We start from the raw sequence: 19,044 nt of genomic DNA, 5'->3' as shown, positions 1-19,044 counted from the left end.
ACATCGGACGATGTCCAGATATCCACATCTTCCCTGCGAGCCGGCCCTTCCCCGCCTCACTCCCCGCCAAGAGCTAGCCCAAAGGACACAAGTTTCTCGCCCACCAATGTCAAGAGTGAAAGAGCTCGGAATAATTATGTCATTCATGACTCAGTAGCTTTACCAATTGTTGATTCATCATCGGAAGATTGGAAACCTTACCGCCCCTTGCCCTCCGAGCAGTTTATTTGGTTCACGAGTATTTCGGAGCATCGTACATCTACTTCGAACTGCGGCACAGAAAAAGTCAAATCAAGGCAGTCTCCATCGAAGGAACGTCAACGCGACCACATCAACATAACAGCCGAAGAGTTTAAGCAGGACTTCGATCAACCATTATGGCGGGATTTACCGGTCATTGCAACTGTGGTGGAGTGAAGGTCACCTTGAAGGAGAAACCAGACCAAGTTCTTGTCTGCCATTGGTAAGTCATCTGTCCCATGTCAATCATGTTGGTTCAGCTACTAATTGCCGGTATTCAAGTGCAAACTGCAAGCGCGCTGGTGGTCGTAAGTAGGCGAAGTATCCTTCCGTCGAAGCATTCCACTAACCCTAGAAGCATTCTCAATGAACTTTTTCGTTGAGGACGGCGAAATGGAGCTTGAGGACAGCCAGAAGACTCTTTCGGAATATCTGGACCACAACACAGACTCCGGAAACATTGTACACGTAAGCACCTGTTGGTGGGTAAACGCGAAGAAGAGAAACTGACGGGTTGGATCTAGCGATTCTTCTGCAAGAATTGTGGAAGGTAACGCACATATAATGGCTCACCTTCTGGTACTTTGCTGACAACCCTATAGTCCTGTCAAAACCACATCGCCAGCTGTTCCCGGGAAGGCATTCCTCAAGGCATCTTTGTTCGATGACATTCCCACGAAGAAGCATGAGGTTTACACGGAAAAGGCGTTGCACTTTTGATGAGCATCATGGAAGGGAGGATTGATCCCTGGCTCTGAGAGGCGAAGCGGGTAGAAACCTAGTCTTCTGTCATCTATCTCCAGCCGACTATAACTGTCTTTGAGGACGAAACCCATGCTGCACGGTAATCCAGGACAGTTTTCTGCAATTTGTAACTCTCTAAACAAACTCCCAAAAGCTTGCCTTTATTGAAAAAGTAAAAGTAAATCTTACTGTAGGCAGTGTTACAGAACCCAAAGTAATGGTCTCTATTCAGACGAGTTGCTTGATATATGTTTCTGGGCCTCACGTTCAACGTTCATGTTTGCATCAACGCATGGCATCTATCTCGACGACTCGTTGACAGTGTCCGTCTTATAGAGAGATGTGACAGATTTGAAGAGTACGCGCATATTCAGGCGCATTGTGTCCAGTAACTTCACCATGGATGCCACATCGTATCACTAATCACAGAAGGGAAGTTGTTCTTCCCTCGGATTCGCTTCTGTTTACGCTGATCTCGGGGCGGTGCTCCCCTACAAAGCTCCCACATCCCGAGTTTTGTGGGGTCCGCGGTAGACGTTCGTCAGCCTCCACGAACATAGGGCCAGGGCGGTCATATAATTTTTAAATTGGTGATATCCCACATACTGGTCTAGACTGGTAATATGTATGCTATGATTCGTTGCCGTCGTTCCTTCCCCATACGCATACGCAGCTGTAGTCGAAATGCTGGTGTCTAGTTCAACCTAAGTGACGCGTTTAGGGGAAGCAGCTCAACAAGTTCCTGAGATGGAGTCCGTATGGAGTTCATCCGGAGGACTACAAAACCTTTCGTGGTTCATGGAACGAAGGTAAACGAAAACATCATACTCATAACCTCTTCATCCGAGCTTGCTCTACATCCAAACTTCTGTGCCGCTCGCAATGAAACTGTACTCTGTAGCCGTGGCCATACTGGCCTCTACGGCCTTTGCCCACAAGGAGGTTGCTCCCGGGGTGATCAAAAGACACGCCGATCTCTCGAAGCGGTGTGCTTCCGGAGCTGCCAAGTTCAAGCAACGAAGATTCGAACGCCGCCAGGAATCCAACTTGAACCGGAGATCAGGCAACAGCTACACCATCGTCACGGAGTCCCCCTACTACGACAACCTGCAGAACGATACATGCGTCCTCGCTCCCGATGTCACCGCTGGACCGTACTACTGGCCCAGGTCAGAGACCTTGCGACAAGACATGAGCGAGGACCAAGTCGGAGTCCCTCTCCTTCTCGACGTTGGTGTTCTCGATATGGCTACCTGTGAGCCTCTTCCTTACGCGTTGGTCGCGTTCTGGCACTGCAACGCCACGGGAAGTTATTCGAGTTTCACGGGCCGTGACCCGAACACGGACTTTCGCGAACTTCTCGAGTCTCTGAACGTGACCGACTTTGAGATTGGGACGACAGACCTGCACACGGATGACACCACGTGGCTCCGTGGAATGTGGCCTACGAACGACGAAGGTGTCATGGAGATGAAGACCGTATTCCCCGGCTTTTATATCCAACGTACCATCCATATTCACGCTCAAAGTAAGCACTTGACTGCTTGCTGTAAGATCTGAATATGAGGTCATGAAGCTAACCATTTCTCCCTAGTTTTCACGGACTGGGTTCTCCACAACAACGGCACGGTCAAGACAGGCAACACGAACTCGATCGGACAGCTATATTTTAACGAGACTGTCTCGCAGGAGATCATGGCGCTGGAGCCCTATGTATCGCATACCGAGATCAACAGGACGACAAACGACGTAGACTCCGTGTACTCCGAAGGTCTCGCTAACGGCTACAACCCGGTCATCGACATTGTTCCGTTGGATGGAAGTGACATCCGCAATGGTATGGTTGGATACATCACTATCGGCATTGACACCGAAAATAGCCCTTCTCTTAGCGGGTCGGGTGGTGGAGGTGGTGGCGACGGCGGTGCTCCAAGCGGCAGTGCTCTGCCAAGCGGCGCTCCCTCTGCCACAGGCATTTAGAAGGATGAGGCTATTCGAGGGAGACATTGGGAACACTTTTGAAGATTATAGCTGTTTCATGACATATTGTTCAGTTGAATCAATAAGGTGTGAGAAGACAAAGTATTCAAGCTGCGTTGACGATGAAAATGAAATCACGTAATGAACGTGGCTCATGGATTCCCACCACCAAATCATCAGAGCAGATATGACTTAAACTCGTCGATTCAATATGTCCAAGAGGTTCACATAGCTTGAAAGGAATATGAAGGTATTTCAACAACACAAACTACAAAACACTAGCTCATGAACATGTGGCCAGTCCCCAGACCTCATCTATAGTGCACCCAGATTTACGCCAGCATTCCCGAAATCTCCTTCATAGTTGGATTCTGTCCTCCGTGCAGTCCGGTTGGAGGGGAATGTCCTGTTAAAACCCCGGTACTCCCCGGTGCTGGGCGGCAGATCTTGGATCCTTGTACCCCAGTCACTTTCCCTTCTGCCTAACGTCAACACCAGCTCCTTTCCCTCGGTAAAGAAGCTGTGGTTCAGCCAGTTCTTTCGATAGGGTTCGCCGTTCAGGGTGGCGCTTTGGATGTAGATGCTTCGGTATTTCGGATCGAAGTTGACGTTCCTGACCTTGGCTGTCTTTCCGGTTTGCGGATGGGTGATCTCAACGCTCTCGAAGAATGGCGGGGTAATGAGATAGACGTCCTGCCCTGGGTTGGGAAAGAGCCCCATCATGGTGAAAGCCAAGAACGAACCCATCGCACCACTGTCGTCGTTTCCAGGAAGTCCGTCGGGCTTGGGAGAGAAGAAGGCCGGTACGTAGTAATGCGCCCTCCTCGCAGATAGTGCGGGACGTCCGGCGTAGTGATACTGGAACACCGTGAGAAAAGCCGGTTCGTTACCGATGTAGGTAATATTCTGATCGTGGAGGAAGTTGAGTCTTCGGACAAAGGCGTCCGGTCCGCCGTAAGTGTTGATGAGAGTTGCTTGATCGTGTGGAACGAAACTGTTGTCAGGGTTTAGCAGATGCCCGTAGAGGTTGCCGAGAATTATCTGAGGACTTACAATCCATACTCCCAGAGACTGCTTTCGAATGTTTCCCCGCCGTTGTTTTGTAGAGAGCATGCGCCTGCCGCTGCGTCGATGTTGCTGCAGTTCAGTGGGTTCTGGTAAGCCCAAGTCTGGTTGAGATACTTGGGCTCAAAGAAGCCCCTGAATCCGGTGTCGGTTCCGTTAAAGAAGGCCGACTTTTGGTCTTGCTTGTACAGGTAGCGCCAGTTGGTGCTTGATCCGAGATACTTCTGTTTGTCTTCATTCTTTCCCATCTTGTCCGCCATTTGCGCGATGCAAAAGTCGTTGTAGCTGTACTCAAGCGTTCTAGAGACACTTCGAGTGAGAGTTCCGAAACCCTTGACGTCAAAGTCTTGCACCGGGATGTAGCCCAATCTCTTCCAGCTGTCCATGCCACCTCGTCCGTTGACACTCCAGTCGAATGGCTCCTCCTCGGCGTCTTTCACAACGGCCTCATATCCCTTGTCCCAATCAATGCCTTCCGTGATGTTCTTCAGATAGGCATCAGCCAAGACGTTGTCCGCGTTCGATCCACCCTGGGTGAAACCCTTGCAAAGACTCATCCTGCAATCCGGCAGCCAGCCCACGTGCACGTAGGTATCAATGAGAGATCTCACCATCTCCGCGACGGCGGTAGGGTCCACGATCACTAGGAAGGGGATCTGAGAGCGAAAAGAGTCCCACAGGCAGTAGAACGAGTCCCAGTACGGCTCACCACTCTTCCACAACGGGTTCTCGCCCGTGTAGTTCTGGGGGTTGACCATCGTCCTGTAGATGCCGCTGTAGAAGTTCCTCGCGAACGACTCATCCACCCTGTCCGTGGTGACTTTTATCGGGCTCAGTTTCTTCTTCCAAATTGCTGTGGCCTCCTGGTAGACGCGCTCAAAGTTGTAGTCCGGGATTTCCGCCGTGGCGTGCGCGCATGCCTGTTCGGTGCTCATGAAGCTTGTCGAGACGCGGGCTGTGATGGGTTGACTCGCAGACTTGAATCGAACAAAGGCACCCCCAGGCAACGGATAACCATTGATTGATCGCGAGATGGTCATGTTCTTAACACCAACACTAGCTCGGCTGTCCACGAAAACTCCGTTGTCGAGAACTTCGGCGCCCTGGAAGTCGGTGCAGAAGTAGAGGACATAGTTGCCGCTGCCAAAGCTCGGGTTGAATCTCGCACTGCCGGTGATCCTTCCTGTCCGCCCGTCGACCTTGATGGTAGCATTGTCTTGCCTGGAATCCTGGAGATCCGAGAGGTCTTGGAGGATGAGCGGCTGCCCCTGCTGGGGAAACGTAAACCTGAAGAGTGATGTGCGTTGCGTCGTTGTCATTTCGATTCGGATTCCATCTCTCAGGGTGATGTTCATCAATCCTGGCTTCGCGTCGACGTTCTTACGTTCGAATTGTCCATACCGAGCCCTCGCCTTCTTTGGGAATGTGCAAAAGTTGATGACTCCGCTGGGACATGTCGTGTATGCAAAGAGGGGAAAGTTCCCAAGTGACGGTGAACCACCGGTGCCGGAATCGTGCATTACTGAAAATCCTGTGATCGGGTTCCCGTCGAGTGTAAAACCTCCTTGATTCGAACTGCTGTTGGTGTCCGCCGAGGCTTTGGCCATGCCATACGGCAACGTCGCTCCGACGAAGACATTGCCGCCATTCGCTGATCCGATGAGAGGGTCGACGTACTGTAGCGGGTTGAACTCATCATCCGCCAGGACGTTTGCGGAGTTTGTGAAGTCGGAGGTGCCGGATATCCAATTCGAAGCCGATTTTGCCGCTCCCGAAGCCGCGTGAGATATCGACGGGAGATGGGCTTGCGGCATGAGCAGCCAGCGAAAGATCGCCGCGAAGCCATGGAAAGACCACAAGTCAGCCCACATCTTTGCTGACTATTGTTCAGTTTCCGAGACGTCGGTGAGAAAAAAAACTAGAGTCCGCAGGAAGAGGATTTCTCCTGCAGGTTACCCAAAATTTCATCCGTATCAACATGAATAAATGGCCGTCCCTGGTACCACGTGACAGGATGTCAAAGCTAAATTGGTCTCAAGTCCGAGTAAGGTTTCCTCTGAGCTCTTTTCAGGATGTCCTGCATGTCCATTTTGAGGCGACGATTGGGCATCATGGCGCACGGGAGTTGCGGCCGTTGAACTCGAAGGAATCTCATCCCCTGCCCAGCGCACGCCATTGGAAGCACGATTCTTTTTGTCTTTCAACCACGTATCAATCGACATCAATGATGTCTACATCTGGAATGAGGATAGTATCTCTCGCGGCAATCGAATAAGATACTGGTTCCCACCGTTGCATGGATCGAACACCCGCTTGGGCCGAGATCTTAGCGCTGTCAGGCTAATGTCTGCAGGAGAAGGCAGCTCGAGGGGCGAACGGCACTGACTTTCCCTTCTTCCCAAGGCATTTCGTTTCAAATCGGAAACGAACAGATGTTTTTAGACTTTGATCTGTTTCTTGGTGTTTCCTCCCGCCCCGAGTCAGCAGAGTTTGGTCCGTGATGGATGGGCATGACGTTTGCCACCCCATTTCGCCCGGTATCGTGACGGGCGTTTCCCGTTTGAGTCCTCTCATGTCGGCGATCTGCATATTTCCAGAATGCCATAATGGAAGATGCTCAAAGTCGGTAATAAGACGAACGATTGCTGAGTTTGATGCTGCATTGCGAGACCGAGTTTTGAGTTCCTCACGATCGGACCAATTCGAAGTTGCACCGGCCGCGCATAATAGACGCGGCCAAATTCACTTAGACGTTGCATGGCTATACGAATCGATCTCGGCAACGTCTTCGGCGAGATGGCCGTTGACAGCGGCTGAGTGTTTAGTCCCGAGAACAGGGGTGATAGCTCCGCGGGCAAAAGTCTGGCAGGGCTGTCGATTCATGTCCTGCGGACAGTTTGTCCGAACTTTGAAGTGTTTTGGAACTGTTTTCTCTGGCGGATATCCGTCTGCTGGAGGGCTCGGCAGGCGTTTGAGCTGAACCTGACTTTTTCTACTAGTCAGTAGGCCCAGCTGAACTAGACAGATGTCACTTCTCCTGAGAATAGATCTTTTCTAGGTGAATGTACCAGGTCTTTCGAATTATTAACGTCTCTCTAGAGTACAGTGAACATGTACATGACGCCGCCATTGATGTGTAGCAGACATCGCTTTCTACCAGCCCAGGTCCTTGCACTTCCCGCACATGCAACTATCCTTTGCCTTCGGGTCATACTCATCGATGACACTCTTGGGCTTGACGAACTTGCCAAGTGAGTTGTACTTCAAGTGAGAGAAACCAAATGCTTCAGGACCGCCAATCTCGATACCCCTCTCAGATCCAGTCCATCGGTCGCTCGCTGCAATACCCAGGACGATAACTAGCAAGCCATATCTATACTCGGGTGTCCCAATGGCCTCGCCGTTTTGTGCATCGATAACTGCGATGAGATCCGGCACAATAGCCAGGACGTCTTCTTGCCTCTCCTTCCCAGCTGCTTCAGACCCCGAAGCTGCCGAGGCTGTCCTGATGGCAGCAATGTTCTCGTTCTTGAAGGGAATCTTGACGAACCCCTTGAACTCCTGCACGCCATGCTGGCCCGGTTCGTCCGATCCAGAGATATCCGCACCCTCGATTATGCATTCGCCATATACGTGACCCTTCCTCAGCACCCTCTCGACACCCACGATTTTGCCCTTGAACAGGACCTTGGCTGCACCGGGACCGCCGCACTCTTCGATAATAGTCTCGGCCACGTTATCGACGCGGTTGAGCTTCCGCGCCTTCGCCACAGCGCGACCGATTCTCCACGACTGCGAAAGCGTATGTTCAACCACCCACCTCTTGGTTTCGGCTCCAGTGACGGGAGGATCGGCGACCGCGACCTGCGAGCCCATCTCCGCCAGGGCAGCCCGCATGACGCGTTCGACCTGCTTGTCCGAGGAGGCGCGGGACATGGTGACGATCGCGCCGTTGCCGTCGCTCATCGTGACCGGGGTCCAGATGGGACTGCGCTCGTTGAAGACGACGGGCGTTGTCTGCCACTTTGTCGGATACGCGCGGCCCATCCAGTCCCCGTCGACCGCGGGGACGTTCATGTTGGTGCTGGAGCCGAGCATCATGCTCTGCAGGCCGTTCGCGCCGCCGATCTCGACGGCGATCATGTGCGTCGCGGGCGTGCCCAGGTTCTTGTACATCTCCTCCTGCGCTTCTTGCATCTCGTCTGCCATCTTCTTCTCGATTGCGACGGTAGGAGATCCTGCGTAACCGCCGCAGCCGACGAGAGCCTCGTCTGGGATGTCGTTGGGGTTGACGACTCTCACCACCGCGCCCTTGCGAAGTTTCTCGCGGAGAATGATCTGCTGCGAGTACGGGGAGCCACCGCCGCCGGTCCCAAGGATGTAGCAGCCGATGCTGATCCAGTCCAGGTCAGTCTCGCTGATGTACCAGGTGCGGTCCTTGACAACTGGCTTGTAAGTCAGTACGTCAACTTCCTTCTTGGTCTTGGTCCGCGAGCTCTTTTTCGAGCGGGTGAAGTTTGTCTCATTGTGGGTGACGTCTGCCTCATCACCAATGGGGATCGACGCAAGATCAGTCCGAGAAAAGTCGAAATCGCCCGCCGCACGCACAATGAAACGTGACTTGTTGGCAATGTACTATAAGTGTCAGCCTGAGCTTCTGTCCGGTGTGATATCTTGTACTCACAGCCAACGGTATCGTGTCAACGTCAACAATCTGCACAGACGAAGGAATCGCGCCCGCAGTGACAGCCTTCTCTTTAACCTCCTTCTCCACCTCAGCCAGAATCTCTTGACTTGTCCGAGACTCTGTTGACTTGACTGTATCGACTGTAGCACTAACACGCGCAATAGCAGCGCCGATGGCGTTGGCAACGCCCGCCCACTCATGCTTCAGTACTTTGCTAGCTCCCCGTAGCTCATCTGGTGCGATGACGGCGCCTCCACCGACAAGTAGCACCGGAATGTCGTTCGGAGATGTTTTCATCGTGTCGATGACCTTCTCAATCTTGCTCTGGACGATGGTGGTGAACTCCGACAGACCAGCTGTGTCCAGTGCGCCCGATACAAGCTTGGTGTCGCCAATGGATGGAAAAGGCTTCCCGTCATTCGCCAAAACTGTGCAGTCCGTCGCCGTGAGAGTCGAGCCACCGAAGACAAGTGCCTCTGTCTTGATTTTGTATCCCACGCTGTCCGGTCCAACAGTCAGCTTTCCGTCGTTCTTGCGCACGATGGATCCGCCGCCCAGGCCGATGCTCTTGACGTCTGGACAAGAGAAGTTGAGACGAACACCCGCGAATTCGCTGAAGGCGGCCTGCTGGCGGGGAAACCCGTTTGCCTGTAAGAGACCAACGTCGGTAGTCGTGCCGCCGATATCAACCACCATGACGGCCTCGTCAAGCTGGTCCTGGACTAGAAAGGCTGCTCCGCGCATGCTGTTGGTCGGTCCACTGGAAAACGTCCTTATGGGAAGGTTGGCGGCCATATCTCCGGACAAGATGGTGCCGTTGTTCTGCGATATGAAGACGGGGCAGTGAAGACCCAGCCTCTTGATGGGCTCCTGGAAGGACCTAATAGTCTTGCGGGCGAAGTCCAGGACCGTGGCGTTGAGGATGGCGGCATTTTCTCGCTCCTGGAAGCCGAGGTTGGCGACGTCCTTCGAACAAGTGACGGTACATCCGGGCAATTCCGAGCGGATGATATCCGCAGCTCGTTCCTCTTGTCGTTCAGTTGTGTCGATGGGGCTGAAAATGCCGTTGACGACCACGTTCCTGATCCCTTTCTCCCGGATGATAGCACACTGCGCCCTGATCTCTTCCGGGTCGATATCCGAGATCAGTCCGCCGTCGACCTCCAACCCGCCCTTACACAGCGCATAGTGGCCCAGAATCAGCTCGCGCAGGTCGTCCGGCCAGTCCAGACAAGGCGGATCGTGCTTCGAGAACTGGCTAGTCAGCCTGATGACAGCGACCGGAGCCAATCTGGACTCGTCTCTCTCGATCAGCGCATTGACGAAGTGAGTGGTCCCGATCGTGACACTGGCGATCTCTCCCGGCTGGATCTGAGAGGACTCGAACATGGTCACGATGGCGTTGTTGATGCCGTCGCTGGGGTTCGTCGTCGTCGGCGACTTGTGCCACGCGACGATACCCTTATCCGGCTCTGACGCCCGGGAGGGATCCAGGACGACGCCATCCGTGTTCGTTCCGCCAACGTCGACGCCGATGCGGAGGTGGCGTGATCCGGAAGTCATCGTGATGGCGTTGCCAGTTCTCGTCAGAGTATTTTGGCCCGGCCTTTAACAACTTGGACGTAGAAATGCGTCCTTTGTCGTAAGTTTGTCAAAATCTCAGGCTGCTACGAACTGTCTCGACGATTTGGATGCGTGGGATTGGGTTGTTCGATAATGACAGCGTGCAAATCCGCTCGGGGAGGGGCGGGAAGTGGGAAGTGGGGAAAAGAGGGTAACCGCGTCGCCGCTCGGAGACCGAGACCCGACGCCGGGACGGAGACCGGGCTCGGAGCGGCCCGCCAAGATCGGCATCCACGGTCGACGTCGAAGATCTCGAGACAGACCTCCGGATGTCCATTCGGGAGGCTCACTTTCCAAAAGATTACTGCCTTTCATCACGAATTGTACCCACACCCGTAAGGCCGTTCAGAACGGCCCTCACGTTTAGTTTCATTGCATGGTGTAGACGAAATGAGACTTAGCGATGACGTGCTCGTAGAGCCACCGACACGGCTGCTTGGCATGTTTATATGTGACTAGAGCAGGTCAAACTAGGTCAAGCGGAGCGCTGCTTTCTAGAACACTGCTGCCAGGACATGCGCCTTCAGTGTCGCTGTGTCGCCCTCGTCGCAGCCATCATTGGGTCCCAGTATTGGGCCACTGTCTTCCCTTCGCATGGAGGCCCGGAACCACGGCGTTGGGATTTCCCACCAAGTGTCGCTACTGATCTAGCGCCTGCATGTTTCTACTCTTCGAATGGACCTTAGAAGCAAATATCATACGCGGTCTCGAGGAAACAGGGCAACAGGAGCGAGGTTCTGCATGATGCCCTTTGCATGATTTGTCGTCTAGCCTGGCGAAAAGAGAATGACTATCGATTCTGGTTACTCGCCGAACATTGTGGTAGCTTGCTTCATGTCGCAGAGCCATTGTAAGTAGTTCTAGAGCCTTTGATCTCGATTGTGGGGGTCTAGATGGCCGCAGACTCTAACCGGTGCCGAACTAAGATTTCAGCAGCAAATAAGCGGGTTCACCGAAACAGCACGAGCATGTCTATTCCTACCTGGCTCGTGAGACATCTACTAGTGTTTGGTGGAGGGTGTGCTTCGCGTGAGGGAGGGTACATGCACACGAACCCAGACCAACTTTCCATTCATCGGTGCATCCATCTACTGATCATCCCGTCCCATTGAAGCTTCTGGCCCTGCAACATGGCCGACCGGGAAGGGGCCACCCGGATCCATTATTGAGAAGCTTGCATCTCCGGAATGGAAGGAGTATGCGAGGACTGGCGATGATCGATGCGCGAGTCTTGACTAGCATCGATTGACTCTTGTCACCAAGTCTCAAGCCTCCGTCAGGAGGTGCTCTGGCAATCCATCGCGTCAAGGTCTAGGCCACGTCTGCTAGAAACTACAATTCTGACTCAATGCCATTGCCGCTACTTCCATTCTGTTCACATCAGACGTGAAAATTGAGCTTTCTTGTACCAAGCACTTTGAACAGGTTGTGGTCGAGTGTTTACCTCTCGGCCGGTACGATCCATGTCCATGCCACCACCATCGCGCCGATTGAAAGGACGAGAGTAACCTCATGGCTTACTCCCGCTTCCCGAAATCGCACCGCTCACAGAGGCCTCACACATATCGGCATGCATGTCTAACTCGAGGTCTCTCCCGTTCAGCTGGGACGTGCTAATGCCGGGGGGTGCAGTCACACATCCCACTTTCTTCAGGCCGATGCCTCGATCTTTTCGCGTAATAGTCACAAAGTCTCGCCGTGGCGGCCCCCCGGTACATGCTCATTTGTGACAATGGGTAAAAAGTCTTTTTACCGTAGTGACTCGTCAACAACACGCATCCAAGACATAATCAACCTTGGATGGGTTCCAGCCCGCGCAATCTTCGCCTCGCAGATCCAGCTTTCGCTCCATCGTCGCGCTCCGCTTTCCCCTCCTTCATCGCGTGATAAGTTGCTCCTTGTGGAGAGAACCCAAGAAAAGACCAAGAAACACCAAGAAAGTGTCATCCCGTCTGGTGCCTTGCCTAAAGTTTCTCTCCCGAAGCCCGGGATCGTCTTGGCTGAGTCCTTTCCGCGATGCCCAGCCCGAACAAGCAACACAAGCTCACGACTTAAGCATCGCGAAGAGAGACTAAAGACGTCTGGGCGCGGGCGCGAGAGCGAGGGGGGAGGCGATATGAAAGGGCTTGAACGGTTGATCTTCTTGCGTGATGGTCGGCAAGCAGAGGCTACGAAGATGAGATTGCAATCATGCCAAAAGCCTCTACACCCATTGGCGGTTCCCTGGAACCCGGTCAGGACGAGAATGCCAAGGTGAACCACGACGAAAGAGGAGATGGCCCCCGAATGAAATGTTCGTCTTTTTTTCCTCTTCGTTGTTTTTTGTTTGGCGCGGATGCGATCCTTTCCCCGATTTCACACGAGGGAGGATCCCCATGCAATGTTGGTCTCATTTACGCCAAGAATGGCGTGCTCGACACCATCGTCCAATATGCTTCCCGGGCCCCAATTCTTTTTTCATTTCTCCAACACCACCAAACAAACCACACCCCGTCGCTGAGCACGACTTGGTCTTTTCCCCCATGTCTTCTCCCCTCGTCCAGCCCCGGAAAATGAGGGAAACGGACGAGACAAGAGTCGCTTCTGGGTAGTACTTTCATCCCTGGCCCTTTCTTCGGTTCGGGGGAGTGGGCTGGCCGTGGAGAGCTACTAGTGTCACAGGCACCACACGCCAGAAGTCGTGATCATCGAAGAGTGGCATTCTTCGTCGTTTCTTTGCCCATCTCGGGTGTTCGGCAGCTTTCTGGGTCACATAGAGGACTGTCTATGTTACACATGGCATTGCGGATAAACACGCCAGTTAAACGCTCGCATTTAAGCTTAACAGGAGGAGCTTCGACCCGGCAGTTTGGAAAGCGAGAAAGAGAAAGCGTAGAAGCACAAACAGTAAACGGCACATGCCGCGGAGAAGCGCCGGTAGGCCACCGTCAGCTTCGTCGACATGTACATAGCTCGGTCGACTTTCGGTAGTCGAATAATACTGCACCAATTTCGCAGCCCGCGACAACCGATCTCTCCCAGTGTCCCAGACACCCAATCCACGAGTTCTTTGGTCTAGAACGCCATAGGACTGATCAGCCCCAGACGCCGTCTGGTTTGATATCTCGTGTAAGTCATACTACGAGCAACAAGCAGACAGACTGACAGCTTTTGCTCAGCTCGCCAACAACCCGCGCAATTATCAAGTATCTGCAGCTATGAAGCGGCTCGAACATCCGTTGGTTTCCCATCCCATGCCTGCACACGGCACATGCCGAATCAAGGTCTGCCCGGCGCACGCGCTGAATTAGATGGCCGAATTACTTTTCTGACAGCTCTCCTCTCCCGCTTGCCCCCACGTTCTACAGAGTCAGACCCCCGGCCGGCCGGCGAGAGAGGAACCAGACTAGCCCCGTGGCGAGCAAGACCTCTATTTCGTGTGGCCGAACAGTCGCATTCCAGGGTCCAGGTACTTTGACGGAGAGTACAATTTCACAAATACACTTTTTAAGAACTGGACGGGACCCTTATTAGCTCGTCCCACGATTGGGGGTGGTCGTCTGTCCGCCCCGCCATCTCCTCCATGTCCCTCCGGCCAGACGCACTTCACCAAAATACGCCTCCAAAACAACAAGCTGACCCAGCGGGCTGGGCTCTACTGGAATCCGGGGACAAGACAACAGAGAAGGTTTGGAAGCAACCATGTTCACCAGCTGAAGAAATGGAAGATGGTCAACCACATGATCGCCATAAAGATTGATAATGTCGTCAGAAATCGGCATCCTTCACGCTTCACACCCCCCGGGCGGCATGTGGGAAGGCAACATCACAGGGTTCCAATCGAGCCCTTGGCGAGGCCAGGACGATCCGAAGCCACGCTCCTTGGCGACGCGGCCAAGCTTCGAAAGAGACCACACCCAAGAGGGATACATCATCATGTTGCTCTCGTATGTCGCCGCATATAAGTTTCCCTGGCCCGGCGCGCGCAAATGTCGGCCCTCTTTGCTTACTCTCCCGAACCAGGTCCTCCTCGTCCCGCGGTCTTTTTTTTTCTTCGTTTGATGACCCGTCATTCCAGCCGCTCAGTCAGCCAGTTTGTTTCTCGGACGAGCGTGGAATTGATCTTCTAGGTCGCCGGTAATATCAACCTGCTAGGAGACACATTTGCACAAAAAGCTCGCCGTCCAACATGCCGAACGCCGGACGTGTCCTGGCCAAGGGCCTCGGCATCGACCCCGACGCCCGGTACCGCAACGAGCCGAGAGAGGCCGTCCAGTCCGCCGCCGCCTCCTTCAACTCGGTCGAGCAATACGAGGAGCGGGAGCCCACCGTCGCCGAGTTCATCCAAGCCCACAGGCCCACGATCCCGGGCACGCTCGCCTACATCAAGTCTCTGTTCCCCTTCTGGTCCTGGATCTTCCACTACAATGCCACATGGCTGCTGGGAGACATCATCGCAGGTATGTCTCAATCCCCTCGCTCACATGCGTGTGTGGTTACACAAGATCTCGCGGCGCAGGGTGTCCCTCGTGGACCCTTCACGTTGACCCTTCACGTTCCTTACCCCACACCGCCGAGAGAAAACCCCGTCCTCGTGGCTGACAACATCCCGTGAAAAGGTGTCACGGTCGGTTTCGTGGTCATCCCGCAGGGCATGGCGTACGCCCTCCTCGCCCAGCTGAGCCCGGAATACGGCCTGTACACCTCCTTCGTCGGCTTCCTGCTCTACTGGGCCTTCGCGACCTCCAAGGACATCACCATCGGCACCGTGGCCGTCATGTCCCAGCTGGTCGGCAACATCGTCCTGCGCGTGCAGGACACCCACCCGCAGTACGAGGCGCCGCAGATCGCGCAGGCGCTCGCCATCATCTCGGGCGCCGTGCTGCTCGGCATCGGCCTCGTGCGCCTCGGCTGGATCGTCGAGTTCATCCCGCTCGTCGCCATCACCTCCTTCATGACCGGCGCCGCCATCTCCATCGCCGCCGGCCAGGTCCCCGCCCTCCTCGGCATCTCCGGCGTCAACACCCGCGGCGCGACGTACATGGTCATCATCGACACGCTCAAGGCGCTGCCGCGGGCCAAGCTCGACGCCGCCATGGGCCTCACGGCGCTCTTCCTGCTGTACGCGATCCGCTTCTTCTGCAACTTCATGTCGGAGCGCCAGCCGGGCCGGAAGAAGTTCTGGTTCTTCATGTCGACGCTGCGCATGGCCTTCGTCATCCTCCTGTACGTCCTCATCAGCTGGCTCGTCAACCGGCACGTCAACTGGGACGCCAAGAAGGCCAAGTTCAAGATTCTCGGCAAGGTGCCTAGCGGCTTTCAGCACGCCGGGGCGCCGAAGATCGACACGGAGCTTCTCTCGGCGGTGGCCCCCGATCTGCCGGTCACCATCATCGTGCTGATTATTGAGCATATTGCGATTTCCAAGTCCTTCGGCAGAATCAACAACTATGTCATCAACCCGTCGCAGGAACTGGTCGCCGTCGGCTTCACTAACCTTTTCGGCCCCTTCTTGGGTGCGTACCCTGCCACCGGCTCCTTCTCCCGAACTGCCATCAAGTCAAAGGCCGGCGTTCGCACTCCGCTCGCTGGTATCTTCACCGCCGTGATTGTGCTTCTGGCTCTGTATGCCTTGACCTCCGTGTTCTTCTACATCCCGATGGCGAGTCTCGCGGGTCTGATTATCCACGCCGTCGGTGATCTCATCACCCCTCCCAAGGTCGTTTACCAATTTTGGGAGGTCTCGCCTCTGGAAGTCTTCATCTTCTTCGGGGGAGTCATCCTCACGATCTTCACCGATATCGAGAAGGGCATCTACCTCACCATGTGCGCATCGGCGGCGCTCCTGCTGGTGCGCCTGGCCAAGGCCAAGGGCCACTTTCTCGGTCGCGTCAGGGTCTACCGCGCAAGCAAAGACACGGCCGGCAAGGGGGTTCCCTTCAACGACCAGGGAGAGCCAATCGACCTGCCTTCGCGCGAGGCCTACGTGCCTCTCCTGAAGAACGACGCCTCGAACCCCATCATCGACGTCCAGACTCCCTACCCCGGAGTCTTCGTGTACCGCTTTGGCGAGGGCTTCAACTACACCAACCAGGCACACTACATGGACGGCCTGGTCGATTTCGTCATGAGGCACGCTCGCCGTACGGTCCTCGACAGGTACGAGAAGCTCGGTGTAAGTCTCACCCCGTCAACTCAACACTTCAACTCACTAACATGGCACGCAGGACCGTCCCTGGAACGACCCCGGCCCGCGGCGCGGCGCCAAGATCGACATGGAAGACACGCGCCCGATCCTCCGCGCCATCATCCTGGACTGCTCGGCCGTGAACAACATCGACGTGACGTCGATCCAGGGCCTGATCGACGTGCGCAACCAGCTCGACCACTACGCCGAGCCCGAGGTCGTCGAGTGGCACTTCGCCAACGTGAACAACCGCTGGACGCGCCGCGCGCTCGCGGCCGCCGGCTTCGGCTTCCCCTCGGTCAGGGACGAGGGCATCGGCCGGTGGAAGCCCATCTTCAGCTTCGCGCCCGTCGACGCCGGGTCGAACCAGGCGCCGCACATCGCCTCGCAGCGCAGCCGCGACGAGGAGGAGCACCGCCACGACGATGTCATCTCGCCGCCGAGCAAGAACGTGGGCGACGGCGCCGCGCCGGTGGCCGGTCGCGGGGACGGCAGGTTGGCGGCGATCCAGGGCATGAACAGGCCGTTCTTCCACATCGATGTGGCCGCGGCGGTGGAGAGCGCCATCTTCAACGCGGAGCAGAAGAGCGAGGTTTCTCCCACGACCTCGATTCTGAAGAGCGGTTAGTAGATTTGAGGGCGGTTCATGGCAAAGCGTGGGCTTGGGGCGCAGGGGTTGTTCTTTTGAGATATACACATTTAGATACAGATACCTGGGTGTTGCCAGTTACCAGTTGATGCATATGTCAGCGTAGGGTCTACGGATGATAACGTTGAAGCATTATTATCCTGTTTAATTCGATTATTTGATACAGATCGGCCGAAAATCGCCTCGTGATGGTTAAGTCGGGGTGTTTCATGATGAAATCCGTGCTTTGGATCTACTAAACGGTCTGAAACGCGGGTGATGCAGCTTGGCGTTCAAATGACCATCAGGCCGTCGTCTCATGAATCAGCCGCCGTCAAGAACCAAAGCTCGAGTCCGGCGTCGACGACGGCGTCAAACTTTTCAGTCTTGACAACCCCTAAACCATCAAGAAAAATGCGAATAGCGTCAAATGCAATCCTGCGAGCCGCCTTCGTGGCCGCCTGGCTCGCCTCGACCGCCCTCGCGATGCCTCAAGTCGTCGACCGCGAAGATCCACCACCAAACCCGCCGTCACCCCCGAAACCCGTCGCGACGGCCGACCAAGTCGACGTGACGAGGCCCAACACCACCACCGCGGGGGACGAGAACAAGCCGCCGATCCCGATCACGGTGCAGCTCTTCGGCAGCTCGCCGGGCGTCAAGAACTGCCGCAGCGGCGCGAAGCTCGTGGACATGGAGCTGCCGAAAAACGCGTCGGCGCTGCCGCAGTTCACGGCCGGCGACCTCGGGCAGTGCTACGACCTGCCGGGCACGGCGCAGTGCGGGATATTCATGGGCAACAAGGCGGACGGGTGCGAGGCGAAGCTGTTCCGGGGGCTCAAGTGCACGTCGTTCACGAACGTGGCCGTCTTCCAGGACGAGCTGAGGCCGGTCGGGGGCTTCTTCACGAGCATGGCCATCAAGTGCGGCATCAAGCCGGTCGAGGTGCAGCCGTTGAGCCTGGGAGGGCTCGGGGCGGCCAAGATGCAGAAGCCGCAGACCAAGGACGGGGGCAAGGCGAGGGCGGCGAGGGCGATCGATGCTGCGATGCAAGCTGGTTTATCACAGGGGGCGAATTGAGTTGGCCACGGGATGGGAATTGGACATGAAGCAGGATTGGAGGCCGAGTTCCGAGGATTGAGCCCGGAATCGACATCCCCGATAGATACCACGAAGGATAAACCATCCACATGATTTAATGAATACTAATAAGAGAAGAAGCCTTGCCTTCATGGACACCGATTAATTAATTACTGCTCGATGGCGCCCGATTAGCTGTGGCCCTAGCCACCCTAGTCAAGTGTCATTCTCGTCGTAGCCGTGGTTCGTCAGGTTTGAGCCCAGAGTCTCGATTCTCCACGTCTGACACGGATGGCTTCACCAGGAGACGGCAAGTAAAAAAGCTTGGTATCGGTTCTCCAAGCCGGCGGTTTTCTCGTCAGATTGGTTCGACTCCCCTGGTCTCGTCATGCTAGCGGCGACCAAAAACATCGACCGTCGTGCCAGAGGCGAGGATCAAACAGGAGGGGGCCACAGCCGGACCACATTTTGATCGTGGTGATTGGTCTGTGCAGCGGTTAAAGAAGCGAGTCTCGTGGTGTTTTCCGGCCCCTTTTTCTTCTTCTGCAGGTGACGATGTTGTGTGTTTGACTATGCAGATATCGTTCGACTTGGTGTAAGCCATCAACTCACCAAGCTCAATTTCGAAAGATTAGAAAGGAGCACTTCGTTCAGAGTTTATCTTCAACTAAACATCGTCAACAGATACAAAATCTCACTAGCGCTGATGGCGGCTCTTGGTGTGGCTTCACCCAAGACACCAGACCGTCTGATCCGAGTCCCCAAATGTGTCATCTCGTCTCAGACGCTTCGACCCCTTGCACTGACAAGAACACCCCATTTATGGCACAT

The 19,044-nt window shown here is 55.0% G+C and overlaps 6 protein-coding genes across 6 annotated transcripts; 4 read left to right on the top strand and 2 right to left on the bottom strand.

Annotated features, from left to right (window-relative positions):
- Positions 1-377: 377 nt before the first annotated feature.
- On the top strand, positions 378-960 carry CkaCkLH20_03621 (glutathione-dependent formaldehyde-activating enzyme; the record flags this gene model as incomplete). Its single annotated transcript, XM_038886340.1, has 5 exons — positions 378-463; positions 523-548; positions 599-708; positions 765-790; positions 843-960. The coding sequence occupies 5 exons, from the start codon at positions 378-380 to the stop codon at positions 958-960; spliced, it is 366 nt and encodes a 121-aa protein (XP_038748182.1).
- Positions 961-1,866: 906 nt separating this feature from the next.
- On the top strand, positions 1,867-2,964 carry CkaCkLH20_03620 (protocatechuate 3; the record flags this gene model as incomplete). Its single annotated transcript, XM_038886339.1, has 2 exons — positions 1,867-2,512; positions 2,579-2,964. 2 exons carry the CDS (start codon positions 1,867-1,869, stop codon positions 2,962-2,964), a joined length of 1,032 nt encoding a protein of 343 aa, XP_038748181.1.
- Positions 2,965-3,279: 315 nt separating this feature from the next.
- On the bottom strand, positions 3,280-5,900 carry CkaCkLH20_03619 (alpha-mannosidase family; the record flags this gene model as incomplete). The annotated part of the gene is made up of 2 exons (XM_038886338.1): positions 3,280-3,958; positions 4,018-5,900. 2 exons carry the CDS (start codon positions 5,898-5,900, stop codon positions 3,280-3,282), a joined length of 2,562 nt encoding a protein of 853 aa, XP_038748180.1.
- Positions 5,901-7,182: 1,282 nt separating this feature from the next.
- CkaCkLH20_03618 (hydantoinase/oxoprolinase) lies at positions 7,183-10,279 on the bottom strand (the record flags this gene model as incomplete). Its single annotated transcript, XM_038886337.1, has 2 exons — positions 7,183-8,664; positions 8,714-10,279. 2 exons carry the CDS (start codon positions 10,277-10,279, stop codon positions 7,183-7,185), a joined length of 3,048 nt encoding a protein of 1,015 aa, XP_038748179.1.
- A 4,228-nt stretch (positions 10,280-14,507) lies between these two features.
- On the top strand, positions 14,508-17,133 carry CkaCkLH20_03617 (sulfate permease ii; the record flags this gene model as incomplete). Its single annotated transcript, XM_038886336.1, has 3 exons — positions 14,508-14,778; positions 14,938-16,493; positions 16,546-17,133. The coding sequence occupies 3 exons, from the start codon at positions 14,508-14,510 to the stop codon at positions 17,131-17,133; spliced, it is 2,415 nt and encodes an 804-aa protein (XP_038748178.1).
- A 414-nt stretch (positions 17,134-17,547) lies between these two features.
- Positions 17,548-18,213, top strand: CkaCkLH20_03616 (uncharacterized protein; the record flags this gene model as incomplete). Its single annotated transcript, XM_038886335.1, has 1 exon — positions 17,548-18,213. The coding sequence occupies one exon, from the start codon at positions 17,548-17,550 to the stop codon at positions 18,211-18,213; it is 666 nt and encodes a 221-aa protein (XP_038748177.1).
- Positions 18,214-19,044: the final 831 nt, after the last annotated feature.

The sequence above is a fragment of the Colletotrichum karsti genome, assembly GCF_011947395.1.
Source record: "Colletotrichum karsti strain CkLH20 chromosome Unknown Scaffold9, whole genome shotgun sequence".
Classification (NCBI taxonomy): Eukaryota; Fungi; Ascomycota; class Sordariomycetes; order Glomerellales; family Glomerellaceae; genus Colletotrichum; species Colletotrichum karsti.
Note: the sequence above shows the minus strand (reverse complement) of the source record. Positions and strands in the feature narration are given on the sequence as shown.